General features: G+C 46.1%; 1 protein-coding gene across 2 annotated transcripts in view; it reads left to right on the plus strand.

Annotated features, from left to right (window-relative positions):
• RNF43 (ring finger protein 43) overlaps positions 1-23718 on the plus strand; it is a 333549-nt gene that overhangs the window by 78141 nt on the left and 231690 nt on the right. For both annotated transcript variants that reach the window (XM_069614840.1, XM_069614839.1), the window contains exon 2: positions 16852-16974. In XM_069614840.1, the coding sequence (XP_069470941.1) occupies positions 16852-16974 (123 nt within the window). The remainder of the gene's footprint in view (positions 1-16851; positions 16975-23718) is intronic.

Consider the following 23718-nt stretch of genomic DNA (forward strand, 5'->3'; position numbering starts at 1 on the left):
GTTCTAAATACTTGCAATGTACTATACCTTTCCAATCTGACACAACCCACAACACAGACCTAAATAATATACGAAAACAGTTTTACTTCTTGCCTAAAATAATTCGGGCACAATTAGGGTCAAGCGATATCATATTACACCATGTCAGTGTAAGACAGTTATTTTAAATCACGTCAGCCACTATTCTGTTGCTGCTAAGGGGATTGTTGGGTGAAGCCCTTAGGCTCCCTCCAGCTCTGCAAAACAAAGTTGAAAATTGACTTGTAGGAGAAAGCTTGGGACACTACTGAATTTTCATTCCCGAGATGCATTTGGTAGGATAACATTTCTATTTCTATCTGGAGTGTTGTGTACTTTCCTTTTTAGTTTGGCTGGGAATCCTCGGTAAAAGAAAACATTTTGACTTTCACTTAAAAATTGTATTTCTCCTCTAAACCAGTCCCTGTTATCTGGGTCATACTGCCCCCATCCAATGACAGTCCTCTCCCTAAACCCCTCCTCTGGGGGCCATCTTCAGATTTTTACCACCCGCTTCAGTTTTGGGAGTCCTTGAGTTTGCTCTCCAAGCTATTTGTATGTTTTTTCATGTTTTTGACGGAACAAATTTGATTTTTGTTTCAAAGAAGACCGTGTGCTCTTTGTATCATCTACCGACAGTGGGGACCCATTGTCTGTTTAGTTCTGCGCCCCTCAAGGGCGAAGATTGTTGAAGATTCTAAAAGGCCCTTGGCCCTATGTCGCACCCTCCGACCATGACGGAGGAGGAGGGAGGTCCCTCTTCATGCCTTGCACCAAATGCATGCTATTGCCCCAAAACAGCCTCCCGGGCTGTCACCCAAACCATGGAGGTCTTCTCCACAGACGACAGAGACCAGGATTCCTTACACATGGTCCACAAGGACGTTGGAGAGGAGGACGACAGCGACGTTGGCGCAGGGCCTAGTTTTCCAGTTCTTCCTTCTTAGCCGAGGGACATTACCTTGAATATTCTGTCGACTCTACACACATGTACCGGAGATCCAGGTGAGGATGCCTCTGGCTCCGGTACCTGTGGTCCCCCAGGTCCCTGATCAGCCTCCAGCGAAGAAGAGGAAGCGTCATCCGACACCCCCATTTCAACCTCCACCACCACGTCGGATCCCTTCTCCCCAGCAGACGCGGATATGGGGGGACCGATACGGCCACGCCGACGGACGAGGATATCGTCGCAGCGGACGGTAAATCTCCACATTTAAATGCTCCACATAGGGTGTCCCCACCGCATGAGGTGGGATCGTTCCACTCCATGATCTCCAGAGCCTCCAAACTATTCCAGCTAGTGCCTGAGGAAACCAAGAAGGAGGGCTTCTTGTAGCAGAGCATGAGACCAAGAGGAAGACTATCATGGCGGTGCCCCTTCTGGACGACGTTTGGGAAGAGGGCCTGGCCATCATGGAGAACCCGTACCTGGGCGACTGGCTGAATTGCGCCGGCTCGCGGGAGCTGGCCAACGGACGCATGGAGGCGACTGTCCGGCTACTAACGGATCTGAGATTCTCCATCAACTATCCAAAGCCCTGTTTAACGCTGTCGCAGAACGCGCTTTTCCTAGGTGCCAGACTCCATACAGTGTCTTGCTTGCCTGATGTCGCCCTCGGATGAGTGGATAGCAGCTATTCTAGGGAAACATACAACGGCTGTAATCAACGAAGGTGCTCACGGTGTGGGCCATCCAGTCGTTACTGGGCATGTTGTCATCCTGCATCTACCTCATCCGGCTCCGCAGGTTGCACATTTTATTTCTTTTACATTTTTGGGTAAGGCGCTACATGTCAAAGGTTTCAGAGCACAGCAAGGAAGAATAACAACCAAGGGACAGACGCAAAGATTAGACTTGGTGAAAGAGGCCATTGGTCAGCTGAGTTGAAGAGTAGAGTTTTTATACTTCGCTTAAATGTTGTCAAGGACTGAGATGCTTTAATAGCAAGAGGTAAAACATTCCATTCTCGCGGAGCATGGAAGTCAAAGGTAGATTTGCCAAATCTTTTTAGGCGAAAGTGGGATTGATTTAGCTGAGGATTATCAATCGCCTGGAAAGATAAAGGGGAGCACACATGTTCTTATATCTCATGTCTTATTCTCTACTTAACTGGAAGCCAGTACAGTTCCCTCCTAAAAGCTGTGACATGATCACGCTTAGATAATCCAATAATGCGACCCCCACTTCAGGAATTCCTGGATGACCGCTGGATGCAGGCGTCTGGGAGCTTCACGGACAAGATCTCTTTCAACGATTAGTTCCGTCGGGCGATATGGTGGGGCGTTCACTCTAACATTGCCTAAGGCATGGAATTTCAAAGCCTGCCATACCAGGAGACCGCCACCACAGACTCCTCCCTAGAGGAATGGGGAGCACACGCCCAGACGTCTGCAGCCAGAGGCACGTGGCTAGCAGAGAAGGTTCTTCATATCAACATCCTGTAGCTATGGGCAGTGTTCTGGGCCCTCAAGTCGTTCCTCCCTTCTCTGAAAGTGGTGAGGATCTTCATAGACCACACCACCACCATGCTTTACATCAGGAAGCATGGGGGCACTCGATCCCCGGCGCTCTCCAAGGAAGCACAGGACTTGTGGCACTAGGCCATTGGACAGGGAATGTTCCTCTTCCCACTCCACCAGGCGGGAGTTTAGAACACCATCGCAGACTCATCAGCAGGGAACTTTGCTCCTGCCACGAGTGGGAGCTTCGTCAGGATCAGGTGGACTGCATATTTGTCAAATGGGGCAGACCCCAGAGCGATAAGACAGCAGCAAACTCCAAATGCCAGATGTTTGCCAGCAGATTCCTCCAGCCGAGGAGCCTGGGGGATGCATTTTCCTTCCTGTGGCAAGGGCTGTTTCTGTACACGGTTCCTCCGTTTCCGCTCCTGCTACGAGTCGTCAACACTCTCGGACTGTGTCAATGCAAGATTATACTCATTGCCCCGGCGTCGCCGAGGCAGATTTGATACCCGGACCTTCGCAGCGTGTCAACGTCATCTCCGGTCATGCTGCCAGTGGTTTTGGATCTGCTCACCAGAGAAGGATGTGCCATCCTTCATCACAACCCAGGATCGCTGAACCTGAGGAGATGGCTCCTGCAGCCCTAGAGTTTAGAGAGTCCGAGTTGCCAGCAGACTGCAGGAAGGTCCTTGCCAAGGGCAGGGCGTTGTCGACCTTTAAGCACTCCGGTCACAAGTGGAAGCGCTTTGCTACATGGTGGCGGTCACAGAAGATTACCCCTATGAGGGTCACTTTCCCACAGATCCTTCCGTACTTGCTATCCTTGGCCAAGGCAGGACTGCTGCACGCCTCCATCAAGGTACATCTGGCGGCTTCCTCCCGCTACACCAGGTCACCAGGAAGATCTTCCCTTTGGTTCCACCAACTCATAAATGAGTTTCTCAAAGAACTTTTTAGATCTTTCCTGCAGTTGAAGGCTCCTGCCCCGGCGTGGGAACTCCATGTGGTTCTGACGAGGCTCATGCCTCAGGCCCCACTCAAGTTTCTCTAACGGAAAATGGCTTTCCTTGTGGCCATTACCTCGGCCAGTAGGGTAGGTGAGATCCAGGCCCTATCCTGCAAGCAAACTGTACAGGACTTTCCACGAATCGAGGGTGGTGCTGTGTACGCAACCCTCTTTCATGCCAAGGGTTCCATCGCAATTTCACCTCAATGAGCCTTTGGTGTTAACTGTTTTTTTTCCCCCAAAACCTTTGTTGCCGGCAGAGAGGGCCTTTCACTCGCTGGTAGTTGTTCGTGCCCTGAATTTCTACTTGGCACGCACAAAGGGTTTTCGGAAGACTTCACAACTGTTCGTGAGCTTTGGTCCTGTGAACCATGGAAGTCCTTGTCCAAGGCTTCCATTTCAAGGTGGCTCTCCAGCTGCATCACGCACTGTCATCTGTTGGCGAACCGACTGCTGCTCAGCCGTCAGAGCGTACTTCACCAGAGCATTCGCTGCAATCATGGCATTCCTTTCTAGTGTGCCCCTGCTGGACATCTGCAGTACTGCTACATGGAAGTCCACACGCACCTTCACAAAGTTCTACTGCGTCGACAGGGATTCCAGGGACGAGTCCAGAGGTGGCCAAGCAGTGCTATGCAACCTGTACGCTTGAGGTGAGCCTATTCCAGAGGTAAGAGTTAATTGTTCTGTTGAGCCTTGCCATCTCCTGTGGTTGTGTAATGTTGTACTGCTATGTATTCATTATTTATGAGCATGTGCATCCATGCCAGACCCCATGCTGGAGAAGGTTTAATTTATTTACGCTTCACTATTGTTCTCCATCATGTGTCTGGCATGGATTCACATGCAAACCCTCCCTCTAACCCCTCTGTGTCTCTTCTTGGTCATGCTGACACTTTACCTGCTTACCAAATCTGAAGATGGCCGCAGACGAGGGGCTTTGGGAGAGGATGGTCATTGGATGGGGGCAGTATGACCCAGAGGTCAGGGATTGTTTAGAGGAGAAATACAGTTTTTAAGTGAAAAGGAAACTGTTTTCTTTTTACCGAGGATTGCCAGCCTGACGACAGAGAATATTCATGAGCATGTGAATCCATGCTGCAGAACAATAGTTACGTGTAAGTAACTTTAACCTTTTGGTTCATAGGTGGTGCTAGAGTGCCACCATTCGTTTTGGCATCATTGTGCGTAGGAGTTGCTAAAAATTCAATTTCAGGTACTGCAGGTCAGAATTGTGGATTGGGTCCAAATTCAATCCCTCATTTTTTACCACAGATGGAATTCATGGTTTGGTACAATTAGCTTCTCAGAGTTGACATAATTCTGCCCCATCTGAGAAGCTGAACATTTTAGCTAACAAAGGCACAATCTGGGTACGTGAACATGCCCTGGATGACCAGAATGTCTGGCATTCCAGCCATGTAGGTGGTCAGAATGCATTGGGCACTCTGGCATAAAGGTAAGACATGATAGCCAATTCTACGCCAGCTTGCCAATAACCACCCCCCAACCCCCGTCCCTACATCACAATGCTAAACTGGGGCAGAATTCTTGGAATGTTGCAGCCGGAGCAGAATTAGTGGCACAATCCATCTATTGTGCTCCACCCATACAGATTTTACCCACCTGTGATGGTGAGTCAGGCATCGAAATAAGGATTTTATTAGTAGGGGCTAAAAGGAGCTCCTGAGTATGCAGCATGTATATAGGCGTGTTATAAATGCCATATATCATATCAGCATCAACGAGTAAGCAGGAGCTGCCTCTGCAAATCAGGAGCTATTATATAGCGTGCTGCAAATTGAACTCCCACACGAGATGCAAACTATAACTTTTGTCAATTAAATATCACCCATTAGGTTTGACACATCTTCTGGATGTGTCCTAGTGCTCATTTATGCACTTTCATAAATGCACTGGGTTAAAGTCATATGGATATATTTGTATGGCACCAGTTGGCCTGTGGAGCCAAATATAGCTCCTGGTAGATGTTGGTTTGAAGCCTCCAGGAGCTAAATGGCTCCCAGCTCCCCTCAATTTCGAAACCTGTGAGGCCACGTTATTTTAGCTCCGAGGTGGTGCTTTAATACCCCCCATTTGATCTGGCTCATGAATGGCACTTTAGTGCCACCATTATTTTTTGTGACGGGGGAGCTTTTGTCCCGAGCTATGTAAGGATATTGTTCTAGTTGGAATTGAATCTGAAGAGCATTTTCTCTTAGCCTGTGAATTGTACCTACATTATATAAGATTGTATTTGAGGCATACATTTCTATACCATGCATTTAGGTTGTTTGAAGAAGCCATGTGTCTTTGTAAAAGGACCAACGATGATGCCAAGCATTTGCAGTTGCAAAATTCACGTATAGAGCATGGCTTAGGAGAGCGATGATAATGAAATGCAGTGCCCTGAGTAATGCTAACTGTTGTCTGTACATGCTATAATAATTGCAGGTTTAAAGATGGAATGCATACATTTACCTAAGGATTCTTACTGGTCTCAGGAGAACCGTTTTTAAGACATTCTAATACTTAATGCCTTTGTTTGTACCTGTTACTTTGAATGAGAATAGAACAAGGCTGGGAAATGGACAATGTTATAACCAATGACATTTTGGAACACTTGAAATCAGTATAAAATGTGTGGAATTAATTTTTTTAAACTGTACAACATAATATTGAGCTCCCCGTATTTGTTACTTGGTTACTCCTGCGCAATGTAAGTTGAGCTCTGTTAATCTTTTAGCTTAGTTGTTGACGGTTACCTTTTAGCTCTGTTGTAATCGTTTTTGTGTGTATATATGTATATGTTGTGCTTTTATGGTTTCTATACTGAAATAAAGCTAACAGAAAACAATATTGTTGTAGTCATATGGCATATGGCATGCAACAGACCGGGCACCCTGAGAGCCACTGATACTGGGACTGGGGAGGCGAGTTAAGCCAATTGAGTTCAGGAGTGCCAAACGTCTTTTTCTCCTTGACATGAGGGTGATCAAAAGAGTTTCAGCCCCAGAAATTGGTTAAGGATTCTATTCCTGTCTGTTCATGGTGCCAAAGTCGAACCAGAAGGGCCTGCACACCGTTATGGACCTTGCAGACTCCATTCTTTTCCCCTCCCCAGCAGAAATTCAAGATGATCACCCCCACCCAGATCTGGTCGGCATGGCAGCAGGGGGACTAGATCTGTGTAGTGTATCTGAAAGATGCTTACCTGCATATCCCCATATGGGCCTCGCATAGGCTGTTATTGAGGTTCTCGATGGGGGGGTGCCAAGTCCTTCCCTTTGGTCTCAACTCCGCACCCAGAGGGTTCACGAAAATGATTGGTGCAGTGGCCTCAATCCTCTATCTCCAGGGTATTCACGTCTACCTGTACCTGGATGACTGTCTGGTAAGGGGGCTACCCCCGGAAAAAGTTAACTCTCACCTTCATTACCTCCTAGACTTAATTTATGACCTGGGCCTTTCAGTTAACTGGAAGAAGTTGAACCTGACTGTGTGCCAATGCTTGGTCTATATAGGCTTCCTTTGGGACACTCTGGAGGCCAGTCTTCCCGAGTGCTAAGCCGGTAGCGGACATTCAGCAGGCCTGCCTTCTTCCAGCACTGCCACGGCATGGTGGTTCCAAAGGCTGTTTGGGCTGATGGCTTCATGCATCCAGGCAGTACCGCTAGCCAGGTTGAAAATGAAGAGGACTTGGCTAACGCAGAGTTCCTCCTGGTCGCAGGGGGTGGATCATCAGATGCAGTTGATTCAAGTTCCTCAGGACTTGACTCGGGACCTTCTATGGTGGGCAGATACCCAGAATGAGTTGTAGCTGGTACACTTTCATGGCCTGTTGCCTCAGGTGTCTATCGCAACAGACTCTTCTCTGCTGGGATGGGGGGTGGGGGCAATGTTGTCGAGTCTACGAACTGTGGATTAGGAGGCCCGTTCCCATCACATCAATTATTTGGTACTGAAGGCCAGCCTTTCTGCCCAATATTCCGGATCGGACGGTGTCCATACGGATGAGCAATACTGTCTCAATTTTGTGCGTCAACAAGAAGGGGGGGGGCACAAGTTCCCCTCTCCTCATATGTCTAGCCCAGGAACTTTGGGATTGGGCTCTTGCTCACAATGTGTGGCCCCAGGCAGTCCACCTGCCGGATGCATTCAATGTGGAAGCAGACCAACTGAGCCAGGTCCCTGAGGCCAAACACGAGTGGCAGCTGCACTCGCAGGTTGTGAGAGAATTAAGGCCTCCATCTTGAACAGCCACTGCCCTGCCTATGCGTTAGGTGGGGTAGTGGGGGGAACAGGGAGTAGGCTCTCTGAGGGACGCACTAGATATCTGGTGGGATGGGATGATGGCTTACGACTTCCCCATCCCCCCTCATCTTGCTAATGCATCCGGCTCTGAAGCAGAGTACTGCTCTCCCATTCTAGTTGGATCATGGTGACCAGCCGGGTTCTGGTTTTCAGACCTAGGGCATCGGATGGAGCAAATGCCAGTATCTCTACCAGTTTGCCAGGCCTTAGTGTGGTCGGATGAGAGAAAGATTCTCCACCCCCACCACAATCGCTGAGCTTGCCAGCATGGTTCCTGAGGTCAGGTCACTGGGTCACCTGGGACTCTCCGATGACAAAATGCAGATATTTCAGTAAGTGGCTGAGATTCTGCAACTGGTCATTGGGGGAACACAAGAATCCTGTCTGGGCTTCTTTGGATGACATTCTTTCATTATTTCCCATCTGGCAGAGTTGGGTCATAAGATTGACTCCTGCAGAACTTACTCGCCAGCTCTGGGGGCCTACCTGAATTTGGACAGTCTGACCTCCTATATAGGGAATCCAGTGGAAAGGCAACATTTTGAGGGACTGCACAAGTTGTTTCCTAGCGGTCAAGCTCCCTCGTCCCAAATGGGATTTTAATGTCGTTTTAACAGCCTTGTGTCACAAACCGTTTGAGCCAATGGCTTCTGCAGATATCAGACTGGTGTCTTGGAAGACTGCGTTCTCGGTGGCCATAACATCAGCCAGAAGATAAGTGAAATATAGTCCCTAGCAGCGGATGAACCTTTCACAACCTTTCATCAAGACAAGGTGGAGCTACGCACACATTCGTTCCTAGCCAAGATAGTATCTGAATTTCATATTAACCAGGAGATTTGCCTCCGGATATTTTTTCCAAATCCAACTTCGGAGTCGAACAGAGTTCTTTCCTCCTTAGACTCCAGGAGAGCTGTGAAGTTCTACCTCGAGAGGAGCAGAACATTTAGGAAATTTCAGCTTTGTTCGTTTAGGGGGCAAGCAAGGGCACGTCCGCTTCAAAGGCGGCCATTTCCAGGTGGATTGTGGCAGCCTTTCTGGAAAGTCACTCACTACAGAAACTCCTGCAACCAAAAGGTCTTCCTGCCCACCATGTCGGAGCTAAGGCAGCCTTGGTGGCATTTCAGAAACCTGTCCTGTGGGACACTATTGTGAAAGCAGCAACCCTGGGCTTCACCATCAGCCTTCTGTAAATGCTATTGCCTGGACATGCGCTCGAGAGCCGATGCTCAGTTTGGTCAGGCGATATTGAAAAATCTCTTCGTCTAAATTAAGAAAAGGGGCCTTCCATCACTTGGGATACATTTGCTTGTGAATCTCCCACAAGTATGGAGGAATGGGAACGGGGTGTAGGAGTAAGGAAAAGTTACTCACCATAGTGACTACTGTACTCCTGGTCCATAGACCCCTTTCCTCCATATGCCCTCCCGCCACCCCCCCTAAAATGTCCTCAGTTAGTTACGTCTGTGAGACAGGCATGGTATCAAGAGATGACACAGATAACAGTAGTAACATTCAATATAAGGATCTTTATTAAGAATCAGGATTGTATAATGCCTAACTTGATCTGTAACTGTGGTGGGTATTTTCCTACCTAAAGAACTAAGGGAGGTCTATGTCCGTAATTCCACATCAAAAATACTGTCTGTCAAAACCTATGCTTGCCCTTGCATCTAGAAATAAACATGGTGCAGGGTTCTTTTAGCATAAAGAATAGTGTTCAAAATAAAGTCTCAGCTGGTTTTAGCTAAAGTTCATTCACAAGTTCAATAGTGTTCTGCCAAATCTTGTTGTTCGCTTCCCCAAGATTACTCCAGCACAGTTCACACAAAAAGGGGTTCTCGAGGTTCCCTTCACCAAGACTGTGTTTCTCAGTTCTTTCAGTTCTCAGGATTCCCTTCCCCAAGATCAAAGCACACTTATCAATGCACAATGTTCAAACTATTCATTAGGAGCTCAGGGTCCCCGTTCCCAAGCTTAAGGCACAATGTTCTAATTGGAACGCTCAGGGCTCCTTTCCTGAAGCTTGAAGCACTTGCTCTCAAAACTAAATTCACAGTGTTCAGTAGCATTCCCAAAAGTCGATAGAAGCACTGGGTTCCTCTTCTCCAGCTCCAGACACTTGATTACAATATTACTGGTCACAAGGTTGAAGTTGGTTTCACATGTTTTAACACAAGCCTTGAGGCTCCCTTCCCCAAGCTCAAGCCGCTGGGTTACAGTGTTCAAATGTTTCAACAATGAGCCTTGGGGTTCCCTTACCCAAGCTCAAAACACTTCATCACAATGTTCACAGGAGTCAAGAGACTAGTAGGAGCTCTGTGGTGTAGGCGCAGTTGATAGACCACACGGTCCACCCATCACAGTTTGCAGCACCAGTTGCTCCTGGCTTTGCAAACTGTCCAAGCTTCTTTTCCATTTTACTTGGCTTCTTTTAGTTTGCTTGATCAACTTCCACAAGTAGCCTTGTCCTTCTTTTCATTGGGTGTAGCAGTTTTGGGTGTTCTTTTCGCTCACTTTAGTGCTCCCCCTGCGCTACTGTTTTTTTCTTTTGACAATGGCCTGGATACCTTGTGTTCATTACCAATAGTTCAGAGACCTTCAAAAACGTGTAGGTCTTCTGCGTACAAATACTGATACACTGTACTTCTCCCCCATTGTTCATTTACTTTTAAGTGGCTGTCCGTTTGTTCGGGGCTTACATTCGCTCACACACAAGCATTGTGATGCACTGTATTTTGTTCCCGATTTTGCAAGTATATTTTGCTCCCACTTCAAAGTTCCCCCGCTCGAGCACTGGTTCTTTCACTCACCGGCCACTTTGCAGTCAACGAGGAAGACGCAGCCTTCTCTGTTAGGGCCTCGGCTTCATTTTCTGCCCCTTACACCCTCCTGGGTCAGTTTCTCGCCACAGGGTAACAAACCTCTCAAGCACACAGGAAAGGGATAGCCTCACCACACGACTCCTTTCTTCCTGTTTCTTCTTCTTCTCGTCCGTTCTGCTTCCACGCCACGCTTCAAGGGACAGCTTTCCTACAGAGCTCCCAGCATCTTGGCGTCCATTGTCCATAAAGCCTCCAGCTGCTTGTATCCGCCTTCTTGCTTCTCTGCCTTTTCCTTTCTGACTCTTTGCTACAGCTTACTTCCTTTTATACCCCTTTGGCCCTGTCAAAGGGTTTCAGGCGTAAGTCCTTGGCCTGGTCTGCCTGACCATCATTAATAAATTAGTGGGTCATGCCTCACCTTCAGTCCGGTATTCCTCCCAGCCCCCTCTTCTTCGTCCCAGTACTATTGTGGTGTTTCCTATAGGAGGTATACACTACTCCTTGCAACCTCTTCCTCATCTCAGTATTTCATGGGACCTCATGGGGTGGAACAGGGCTTGAACGGAAATAGCCCATGAAGGTTGAGGGTAGGGTGAGGGAATGTGGGATACCATGCCTTGCCCTCTAGCACCCCATTCCTGCTCCTTAAGGGCCTCCAGCAAAAGTGACCCTCCCTCATAGATTCACTCCCGGGGTTGGGTTCTGGCAGCATTGTCTTTCTCTTGGTTACCCGAGGAGGGAGGGTGGAGGGGGGGGGGGGGTTCTAAGAGGGCTAAATGTGAGAATACCCTCGGATTCTCACAAGTACAGACCTACGCCAGCCAAAATGTACTGAGGTGCGACACAGGGAGGTGGAGCCTGTGGCTAAGTATGCACTCGGGTCCACAACATAAATGAACAGAACATTTTTGTGTGGTGCTACACAAAGCTCTTGTAGCATCCCAAAGCACGGAATGACCCACAAGTATGGAGGAAAGATGACTATGGAAAAAGAGTTCCGTAGTCACTAGGGTGAGTAACTTTTCCTATGTTGCATGTATTTGGGAGGGTTTTGGGACATAAGCTAATTGCAATGTTTTGTTTTAAAATTCTTCAGTCAAAGGCTAAAGGAAGAGATGTCTGCACTATGGGTTGAAAAGTGACTCCATCAGAAAGTGAGTTTGATGGAGTGCCTTGTTATGTTTGATTGGTTCCCTCTACTTCTCTTTTCTGTGAAGCCATATGGAGTAAATAATGAGATTCACCTTCCTGTTCTATTCCCTGGATGATTTTTAACCATTGTCTCTGATGGCTGGAGCCAGCTGATTTCCTTATGTGCTGTACATATACAACACATTTTGATGGCATTTGGTTCTTGAACTCCTCCACACAACATGGAGTCCACGTGGACATAATGGAAGTGAATGTTTGTTCGGCTAATCTGGAATAGTGATAAAGTCGCAGGTGCAAGGGTAAACGGTACTCTGGTGCGGCTAACCCTGCAAGAGTTATGTAATACAAGTTGAAATTAAACGACGAATACTGGGAGCATGAAAATGTGAACTCTGAGATACAGAACTATGGTGAATGCAAGGTTTTTAAGCATGGCAGAATCCTACTAGCGCTGAAGTCGATGACCAGGTGCACATACTGATATGGGGTTGCAGTGGAAACTGGCATTCCAGTAGTGGTCAGGCCCCAACAAGACAGAGCAAATAGGGATTGAAGGCTGTGCAGGGACGTTGGTAAGAGGAATATGTAGCACACCTTTTTATTTGGCTTATATGGCAGGAAAACAAAAATAAGTTCCTAATAGAGGAACTCCTGTCCCCTGCACACTTTCACTAGCTCAGTAAATGAGCCAAACAGTGTGAAGTATATCAATTGGTTTACCTTCTACAATTCTTCAATTTTTCAATGATCAGTAAAAGAAATTCTGTTATTTCAAATAATACAACAAAAATATCATTCCTTTAGATTTTTCATTGTGCTTTAATGTTCAGGGGACCCAACGCGTTTCGAGAATGCTCTCTTCTTCAGGGGCAATTTATACATTCATTAAGTATGTAAAGCGAAATTTCAAAACATATCGTTACTTATTTTATAATCGACATGACTCAAATGTATCATTTTTACATACAAAGCTTAGATCACGTTAACCAAAAAAGTACATTTCTTTAAATCCATCCTTTCACTTATCCTTGAAATCTATTTATATGCGAAAATAAACTTTTTCAAAGAAGGTAATTGTTGTTCTCCTAATTCAAGGATCTGTATACATTACCAACTTCTACTGTACTTGGGAATGTCCCCTATTTTTACCTTGAGTAGTTACACAATGTTTCAAACTTAGAGGGTATGTTTATACTGACCTGGGTGGTCTACTTGGTAGATCCCTATCTAGAAATGGATACAGCTCAGCGTGCTTTTTCTTGATATCTTTATTTTTCTCTGTTTAACTCATATACTGCCTAAAAGGATAGTTATGGTAAGTAAAAGGAATGTTAGGTATTTTATTCAATGTGATAATTGAATATGTATTCTTACCAAGGTAAGCTTCTGTTCCTTTGGGCTACTTGCAGTGGCTGTTTTGTGTCTAGATGATGATCAGGGATTTCCAGGTAGGTAAATATTTGACTGGTTTCAGAAAGGGACATGATCCTCTAGGGTCAAATTAAAGAGACATTTAATATTGAAGATGAAAGAAAATTATTCAATAAGTTAACAGTTGATATGAAGAAATGATCATACCTAATCTATAGTCGATCTGCTCATGTTAGAGATTACACGAAGAGCTGGTCCAAGGGACCTTCAGAATTTTTGATGTCTTTACTGGTTATTTCATATGGGTTCCTAGAAAAGAAATGTATACGAAGTAGAAACCTTAATATCTTAGTCAAAAAGCAAAAGTAAGTATAGGGTAAAGGTAAGTATGACTAGAGCCTTACCATTTGTATGGGGGCTAATGCAGTTAAAGGTGAAGTGATCAGGCAAAATCAGATTGGATCTAGAGTTCAGCAAAGTGGCCCGTAGGATATCAAGTTTCATTACTGAAAGAGTAACGATCAGGGATTTAGTTTAAAAGCTACTGTTGGGTAAGGAAATAAACTCTAAAAGGACTATTATTGCAAGCTTCAACCTACCCAGTGGGGGCTTCAGTGGCTGATATCCCTCTATCACGTTTTCCGCGTGCTTTCTGGGAACAAAATGGCTGGTTTAAATAGCGGCGGTTTTTAATGACGTCATTGCGTAATTGCACCCAGTTCAGTATCAACATACCCTATGAGTTTGAAACATTTTGTAACTACTCAAGGTAAAAATAGGGGACGTTCCGAAGTACAGTAGAAGTTGGTAATGTACACAGATCCTTGAATTAGGACAACAACAATTACCTCCTTTTTGAAACAGTTTCTTTTCGCATATAGATAGATTTCAAGGATAAGTGAAAGGCTGGATTTAAAGAAATGTATTTTTTTGGTTAACATGATCTAAGCTTCGTATGTAAGAATGACACATTTGAATCATGTTGATTTATAAAATAAGTAATATGTTTTGATCTTTCTCTTTAGATACTTAATGAATGTATACATTTCCCCTGAAGAAGAGAGCATTCTCGAAACGCGTTGGGCCCCATGAACATTAAAGCACAATGAAAAATCTAAAGGAATGATGTGTTTTGTTGTATTATTTGAAATAACAGAAAAATGTTCGATTATTGAAAAATTGAAGAATTGTAGAAGGTAAACCAATTGATATACTTCAAACAGTTTGGCTCATTTATTGAGCTAGTGAAAGTGTGCAGAGGATGGGAGTTCCTCTATTAGGAACTTATTTTTGTTTTCATATGTTTTACAACCCATATGCCAGGGTTGACTTATCTCCCCTGCACCTTTAAATTCCTGCAAAGCATATTTGCTACAAACTACATCTAACTTTCTCTTTTAATATCACCACTAAAGATAGGAGTGCACAGGGAGTACAATTGTTGGATTTATATGGCAAGAAAACCAACTGCAAAGACGCGCGAGGGAAGAATGATTTATTGACAAGGACCAAGAGCAGTAAAACGTCTACTGGTGTTGTATGTGTCTGATCTGGACCACACACAGAAAAGGACTGAAGGTCCAAGGCCACGGGTCAAGCACGGGCAATGAAACTGTGCACGCGCTTGTCCTGTGTAAAAATGTGCAATATGCTAGCATAGCGTAAGGTGTAGGGGAGAAGGGGCATCTATCCAACAGGCCATAATAATATATGGTTTTAAAAATTGTGTTTTGCAATTAATGAATGCTTTGGTCTTTTACTGTTGTTTTTTGAGACTGCAGCAACAACAAAAATGACTTGGCAAATATTGGGCAGTATGCCTGTATGAAAAAAAGGTCACTCCTACAATCAATCATCTGTTGCAAATAGAGGGCAGGTACTAAGTAAAAGCGCACACCTTTTTTTATGCGCAAAAACTGGCTTCATAAAGCATTGATTGGTGTGCATGAAATCCAGCATCCATATTCTTGTCTTTATGCCAGTTAGCCGTACTTGGCAGTAAGGAGTAGTATAGATTGTTGCAGCAGAAATTCAAATAGGGTGACTTTCCAAAGTATAGGCACATCCTTTATTTTTTTTTCCACACAAAAGTCACCGGGAACCATGATCCCAGCATGGTAAGACATGAGTTGTTTAGGTACTTGGGCTGCTGACTCACCTTTAGTTTAGGATGCATCAGGTCAGATCAGGCTATTGGTTACGGGTGTGTGGTTTGGGGGATTTGAGGTGAATAAATTGTGGCTGGTGGATGGTTTAATTCTGTTCTCTATCATTCATGTTTAATGGATTCAGTCAGTGGTGGAAATGGAAATAAATTGGTGGAGGATCCCACAAGGGCGGGGATGGGAGCAGAGTTTGGTTCGGGGCGGTGCCCGAGGAGGCAGGGTTAAAGGGGGGGGGGGCAGAGCTCGCAGTTGACCTCTGATCAAAGGAAATTTCCAACATAATAGTTTAAAACAGCACTATTTCTTTCATGCTGCTTCTTTTACAAACTATATATCGATTCCACTTTAAACCACTTCCATGGCACTGGTGATGAGTTACTTCACTATGCGGCAAATAGCTTTGACCAGTGTTGCTGAGTAAATATTCTTTAAAATGCACAATTTGCATTCCATTTTATAAAAAATTAAACTTCCCCTTGGGTACTATTCAAACACAGTGATTTCTGTTCGCCATAAGCAACGTTTTCCTTTACTTGAACCACACCCGGCACAGCTCCTGCAGCTCCCTCCTGAAAGCAGTTGGGTGGCTGCATAGTGTGTGATGTTAATAAGGGTATTTATTTATGCAATGTTTGATCTGACAATTGCATAAACAAATAATCCGGATCCATCTATCCGACAAACATTGCATAAATATATAAATAAACCGGGTCGTAGCTGAGGACTAACTAACTTCCTCTTGTGACTTCTTGCATGGGGTCACCAGAGGGAGTTTGTTTGCTCGCATGCACTTTTTTTCCCTTTTCCTCTCCCCAGCGCAGAGCAGCGGTTTGGGTCGGCTGACTCTGGCCGGATCCCGAGCTCCGGCTACACATCTGGTGCCGGATCTCAGATCCAGCGAGAGCCGGCCCAATGACCAGCCCTGTTCACAGTGTGATCAGAGTTTTTGTTCTCTCCAGGATTAGGAACTTGGTATGATTACACTATGTTTGGCAGAGCTTTCAATTGTTTTTTTGTGGTTGGGGTTGCAGGGATTGGGCTGTTTGGCTGTTAGTTTGACGTGGATAGAAAAGGTGCCCCGATCTTTGAATATGGATGCATTTCAGATTACCAATCCAGTTAAACGGTGGGAGGATAGGCTGACAAGTGTTTAAATGTTGGTATGATTATCATTGTGTTTTGATGATGCATTTTCTGGAGACTTATCAGTGTGGTTAGGTGGGTTGGAGAGTGGTAATATGGTTGAAGGTGATCTGATTAGTGTGCTTGGGTGGGTGTGTTCTCCACGTTGTGAGAATTATTTTTTTTTCTGATTGAAAGTCTGTCCCTCCGCCTGTGGTTACAGTTGTTAGAATTGTTTGGATAGTACTGTCCCAGCTGCAAAAAGGTTGGAATGAACTTTGTGATTCTGATTTGCATTTGTTAATCTCTCAGATCACATTTAATTTCAGTTGTTGTGCACTTTCCTTTAGGCTTGTGCACTATGCATGTCACAATGTTCTTGCTTCCTCTAATCCCTGCCTATTGTATTCCACAGTTCCACCCATTGTCCCTCTGCAACACAAGTGAAGATGAGCAGACCAAACCTGGATTTATTGCAATTGTTAAACTGGAGAGTCCAGAACGAGACCCTCCACCCTGCCTATCGCTGTCCAATAAGGTAAAAAAAACTCCACTTGAAAATGTTTTTAGAGAGGCAAAGCACAGGTGTGTAAATGTGGGCAAGATGAGGGGGGGGATTAGGGGCTTCTTGGAATGACAGAAAAATAAAGTGTTTTCCACATTTTTAACATGAAGCCATCATTGAAGAGAGATCCGATGTTCAACCGACTCATGAAGAGGGAGATTCCCAGTTAAAATTGATAGAAAGGATCAAAACATGGTTAAGTGTTTCAGAAACAATCCTTCATCTTTTGTTTTAGGTGGTCTTTGCCTTTGCTGCAGGTAATCATTGACGTTTACTATAGATGATAGTTATTCGTTTGCTTTTGAAATGTTTTCAATATGCTGTAGGCAGTGCTTGACCTTTACCTGTAGATGACGGTTGCTGTCAAATATACATAACCTTACTTATATAGTCTTTCACCCCTGATTTTGCTGGCGACAGTCTTTAGGTCTTGCTGCCGCCCATCAGTGGTCATTTTTCAGTGTTTACTATGGACACTAGCTGTAGGTGACCATTGACCCATGTGTAGACAGCAGTTTGCCTTGTCTGTAGATGTGTTGACCTTTCTCATGTTCCTTCTGTGCTAGCTACCAGGCATCCAAATGTGTTGCCCACAAAGGTACACTACTCACTCATTCCACATGTCTGTCTCCTTTCTATTTTTCCATTACAGTTCTTGCCCTCCCTCCTACTAATTTTCATATCATACCTCTTCTACCTTCTTTGCTTTCAGTTGGTCTTTCTTAAGTTTCCTTTGGTTTACCAAAGAACCCAATCTTATCTCCCCTAGTCTTTCCCCTTGCTCTCTCTCTCTAGTGGCTATGTTGCTAATAGTAGAGTTAGGTGAACATGGTTCTAGTGCAGGCTTTCAGACTTGACCAAATTCTGTGACGCTGATGCCTCTGTTTCCATGATAAGCAAAATTGTAAGGGCTTAGAAACGTGAGCAACCCCAGTAATACGCATCAGAAAAGTGGGTATTTATATTGATTTGCCATTCCCCATAAATTCTGTGTGAGGAAAATGTTATTGGTTTGACAAGTTATACAGGGGTTGCCACAAAAAAGAAACTAAAATTCCCACTTTGAATGAAGTATGAATTACTTTAAAAAAAGAGACATTAGAGGAGGTCATGTCAGACCTCACATGTATGTATGATGATTGATGATTGGTTATTTATAACGTGCTTAATACCCAGAGGTTTCGAAGCACGGACCTGGGGATCAAACTTGTGGTGCTGTGCGGTAGTCTTTCTTCCAAGACGAGCACGTTGCCCCTGAGTGATCCTCGTGAGAGGAGGATAGCTCAGGGGCATGCCCACTATGTGGTGCCATCCATTACTCCTTTGTCCTGCCACTCTTCTGCCATACTTATGGGTACTCTGTCCATCGAGATGGGATTGGAGGTTTTTGAAGGACCATACTAAAAATGTTTGTCAATTTCTTTTGGGTCCTAGGTTCCCCCGTGCATGCTAGGCTATGGGCTCAATGTCCTCAACCCCCGCTTCCGGGCCTGCCCATCAGTCCTTTTTCTCTGTGCTGTCGGCCCGGATGCTTCTGCACCAGCAGGTACTTCTTTTTTCCACCTTTTCTGTCTTCTGTCGGGATTTTCTTTCTCCTCGCCTCCGGCTTTGCAATACGCTAGCATAGCGTAAGGTGTAGGGAAAAAGGGGCATCTATCCAACAGGCCATAATAATATATGGTTTTAAAAATTGTGTTTTGCAATTAATGAATGCTTTGGTCTTTTACTGTTGTTTTTTGAGACTGCAGCAACAACATGCCTGCTTACGCTGGGACCAAAAGGATTCGCTTCATGCGTGTCATGCAAGAGTAGCTGCTCGGCAGCAGATAAGCCCATACGCTGTTTAGATTGCCTACGCCCAGATCACAGGTGTAACACATGCTTCGTCAGTGACGCACCTTTGGCTCGGGGCCCTTACGCAACATCTTCTGCGCTGGGAAGAAGTCTTTCGTCAAGTAGCACCAATGCATATTCAGGAATTCATCACAACGAAGAAGCAGCCAGTAAATGACTTCCTTTTCAGAACACCCCGGCTGTGGGATATCCCTCGTAGGTGCGGAGTCACGGGAAGGGCCGCTCACGCCCTAGCACCACATCCAGAGGCCCTCACGGCTAACTTGGATACCGGTGCTCGCTGCGAGGTTCCCTGGTAGGGGGCTAAAGCATATCCCAGTGTTGACGAGGTTCCCCCGTTTTAAGGCTAAGTTACCAGTGTCTCCACTGAGATTCCCTCTACAGCGGCTAAAAGTACTACTGGCAAGGCTGAGGTTTCTCTGTCAGGGGCGAAATCTACCAGGGGTCCTCCCAAGGTTCTTTTAATGGAACTAGGCCTATTTCCGGCATCACCGAGGCTCCACACGGAGCTAACAACACTGGGGCAATCTCAGAGGATCCCTGTGAGGGCTAAATCTGCTACCAACGGTGCTGAGGTTCCTTGTACAAGACCTAAACCCGACGGGGTTCGGTTCACCAAGAACCTTCTGGTAGTGTCAAATAGAACTGCCCTCTTCAGAAGGTCCACCCCCTGTGACTTCAATAACTTCTTTGGCGCCAAAGGAGCGGGCCAAGTCTACTCCTAGTGCGTTGTTGTGGCGGGACCCCTCTGGGTCTTTTCAGAGAGTGCATTTGGGGAGCAATCCCTTTTTCCCGAGGGTTGAGTGGTCTGCACCCATGCGGATGTCTTTACCATCTACTTTGTCTTTGCCCAGCAATTAATCCTGGCTTTATTACACAGATATGCCAGCTTGGCAGCCAATTTCTACTGAGTCTTAGTCTAGACCTACTCCGCTTCAGAGGCCTAGTCCTCAGGAAAGGTCATCAGTTTGAGGAGGATTTCTTTCAGAGGTTCCAACGCTCATGCATTCCGAGCCAATGAGGGAGTACTTAAAAGGCATCTTTAGGGAAACCATGACTACTCAACCTGCACTGAATAATCTGCCTCCTCCTCCTCCTCTACCACCTCCAGTTGAGCCTCGGCCTCTCCTGCCTCCTCCAGTTGAGCCTCTGCCACCTTCCCTGTCCCCGCCAGCGCATGAACTGCCTGCAGTCCCCCTGAGCCAGGATCCGGTCCAGCCGCTAGCCCCAGATCCACAGGCACCAGCAGATCGTGACACAACTGATGAGGGAGAAGAGGTCCCACTATCAGCTACAGCCTTTCATGGAAGGCTGATGGACCTTATGGGTTTACTCGAGATTCCGGTTCCTAACGCCCCCCTTCTGCAGAGGAGGGAATTTAAGCAGGGGCACAGTCCATGAAGTAGTCCGACAGGTTGGGCATTGTCCTTCAGAAGGACGTGTTGGCGGAGGCAAAGGGAATTTGGGCGAACCTGCATTCAGTGACTCCCACCAATAAGAGAATCTATCTTCGTTATAGGTTGGTTCGGAGGCCGATGCACTTCTTGTCCGCAACCGTCCTTGTCTGTGGTAGTGGCGGCCATCTTGTTTGCGGATCCAGCAGCTGTGCCATCTTCTTCTTCTGCTGCCTCTCGGATGTTAAGCAAGGAGGATTGCACCCTAGAAGCTACGGGAAAAAAAAAGTATTAGCCTGCCTCAGCTGCAGTGCAGAGTTGACAAACGCCACAGCGCTGCTTGCAACCACAAATCAGAGACTGTGCAAAGATCTAGTCGAGTTCCCAGTGGATTGCCTAGATGTATTTAAGAGAGGCTTGGCAAATGCTAAAATGGTCAGTCAAGACCTTCTTGAGGCAGCGTCACACCACATCGAAACGTCAGCAAGAGGCTTGGCAATTGGCAGGCACGCCTGCCAGCAGGTATGGCTGTACACAAAGTTTACAAAGGAGATGCAAGACAAGGTTTTAGGCCTCCCATTCGATGGACTTGATCCGTTTCACAGCTCGACGAATGATGAACTTGCCAAGAAAAAAGCCAGTATGTTAACCAGCCTCATCGAAGCGGGTGCCTTCCTTCAGGGTGGACGTTTGTTCCATCCTTCTCTGGGTTCAGGGGGTTTCAAGAGCGCAAGTCCAGATTGCAGGACAGGTCGCCCAGCACCTAGAGGAAAAAGCAGCGGAAGACCACTACTAGAGGGTTTGTCTCCCACCAAACTGCTTCAAACACTTTGTCAGCTGATTCTGTTGACAAGGCAGCCAAACGATGTGTTGGCTCGCTTCCATGGAACTACAGTGGAGGGAGGAGAATTTCCCATCACTGGGGGGCCTGGAGGACCATTTCTTCAGACTCATGGGTGCTCTCGTGACAAGCTGGGGGTTCCGACTGGCCCCTCCAACACTCCCCCGATTTCCCCGCCCCCCCTTCCTGTTCCCGTTTGAAGAAGGTTGGGCATCCCTCGCTCACGGTGGAAATCACCAGGCTTCTTGAGTTGAGGGCTATAGAGCCAGTTCAGACTCCAGAAATTGGACATGGGTTCTAGGTTCTATTCCCGTCTGTTCACAGTGCCAAAGTCCAACGAGGCAGGCCTGCACACCAATTTGGACTTGGCAGACTTCGATCTTTTCTTCCCCCTCCAGAAATTCAAGATGATCACTCCCGCCCAAATCTGTTCTGCCTTTCAACTGGAAAATTGGATTTGGCAGTGGATCTAAAGAATGCTTATTTACATATTCCCAAATGGGGCCCCCCACGACACGTTTTTTGAGATTTTCGGTGGGTTAATCCCATTTCCAGTTTCAAGTTCCACCATTTGGTCTCAATGTAGCACCCATGGTGTTCATGAAAATGATGGGTACAGTGGCTCCTTTCCTTCATCCCCAGTATCTATTTGTTTACCCTTAAATGGATGACTTGTTGGTAAGAGGTTGCTCCTCACCCAGAGAAAGTGAGGGCTCATTTAGACTGTATCACACCAAAACATCAAATGAGATTACTGCAAGTCCTGGAACATGTTCTTCTTTTGTTTTTTTTAATTGCATTTTTGTGAAAAATATAGATTGGTAAGTGGAGGGGGATTGGGCATGGGTCTTAATTAAGGTGGAGGGAGGTAGCGGAGGAGCAGGCGTCTCCCCTCCCCCACCCCCGAGATATAGTGGTGGGGAAATGGGTTAAAAGATGTTCTGGGACTCGTAGTAAAAAATGTTATGTTTTGAGGTAATTCCATTTAGGCTATCTGCTCGACCTCCTTTACGTTTTGGGGTTTGCGGTCAATTGGAGAAAGTTCAACCTGCCCCCGTGCCAAAGTCTAATATTCATAGACTTTCTTTGGGACACACAACAAGCCAAAGTCTTCCTGACAACCAAGAGGATTTTAGACATTTAAGAAATATGCTCCCTTTCAGCCAACAGCACCACAGCTTGGTGGTTCCAGAAACTGCTAGGGTTCATGGCATCTTGTGTCCAGGCAGTCTCACTAGCCAGGTTGAAGATGCAGTGAGCTCAGCTTGTGCTGAGATGTTCCTGTTCACAGGGTTTAAATCTCCAATCGCAACTCATTCAAATTCCTCACAAATTTACGCCGGATTTGCTATGGTGCGTGGATCCCCAGAATCTTTTGCAAGGAGTGCCATTCCACGACTCCACAACACAGCTGGTCATTACAATGGATTTGCCCCACCTGGGTTGGGGGGGCAACATTCAACAATCTGTAGGTTTTTTTTACCCATGGACTGGAAAGACCACTCCCAACACATAAACTATCTCGGGCTGAAAGCCATCTTTCTAGCTTTCAGGGGATTTCTCCCCAAAATCTGGCGCACAACAGTCTCGATGAGGACGGATATCATTCCTTTCTACCGAAGATTGTTTCTTAATTCCACATTATTCAGGAAATGGGGTTTACGGTATTTTTTGCAAACCCATCATCTAAATCAAGATTGTCCTCCACGCATTGGGTGTTTGGAGGCCTCTAAAGTTTTAACTAGATAGGAGCTGGGAATTCCAGAAATCTTCTCAGATCTTTGTAACTTTTAGTGCTGTGAATGAGGGCTCCTGCGCATCTAAAGCAACCATTGCCGGGTGGATTGTGGCAGCGATTCAGGAAAGTTGATCCCTACAGAAGAAGCCACAACCAAAGGGGCTTCTTGCTCATCTAGACGGGGCAAAAGCAGCCTCGGTAGCCTTTCAGAGGCACATCCCTTAGGATGTTATCGAAAAAGCAGCATCGTGCGCAGCACCGTCCACCTTTTGCAAGCACTACTTCCTGGACATGAGCTCAAGAGCAGATGCTCGGTTTGAGCAGGCAGTGTTGAAGAATAACTTCAGCTAGGGTTACAAACAGAACCTTCCACCCCTTGGGAGACATGGGCTATAGAATCTCCCACAAGTATGGAGGAAAGGGGACGCGACGTAGGAGTAAGGAAATGTTACGCACCCTAGTGACTACTGCACTCCTAGTCCTTAGTCCCCTTTCCTCCAGATGTCCTCCCTACACCCCAGTAAAAATGTCCTTATCTTTAGTAACATCTTGACCTAGGCTGGTCGAAAAGGACTGAAGGACTGAAGGGCGTGGCAGGAAGGCAGGGTTTGGCGAGGTGGAGCCCATAGCCTAGAATGGAGGAAAGGGGACTTAGGACAAGGATTACAGTTGTCACTACAGTGACTAACTTTTCTTTTTGTCTTTGCTCACTTTTCTAATGAGATGCAATGTTGTCTTGTAAGCATTTGGCACAATGCTTGAGCATCCTACGTGTGTGTGTGCGTGTGCGCGTGTTTGTGTGCGTGTGTGTATGTGTGTGTATCTTGTACTGTAGAGAAGTATCACTCTGGTCTTTATTGCTCCTCTTTCTTTGACTGTGGAGCCTTGCC

Source organism: Ambystoma mexicanum, chromosome 9 (genome assembly GCF_040938575.1).
Source record: "Ambystoma mexicanum isolate Mex_15411 chromosome 9, UKY_AmexF1_1, whole genome shotgun sequence".
In the NCBI taxonomy this organism is placed as follows: Eukaryota; Metazoa; Chordata; class Amphibia; order Caudata; family Ambystomatidae; genus Ambystoma; species Ambystoma mexicanum.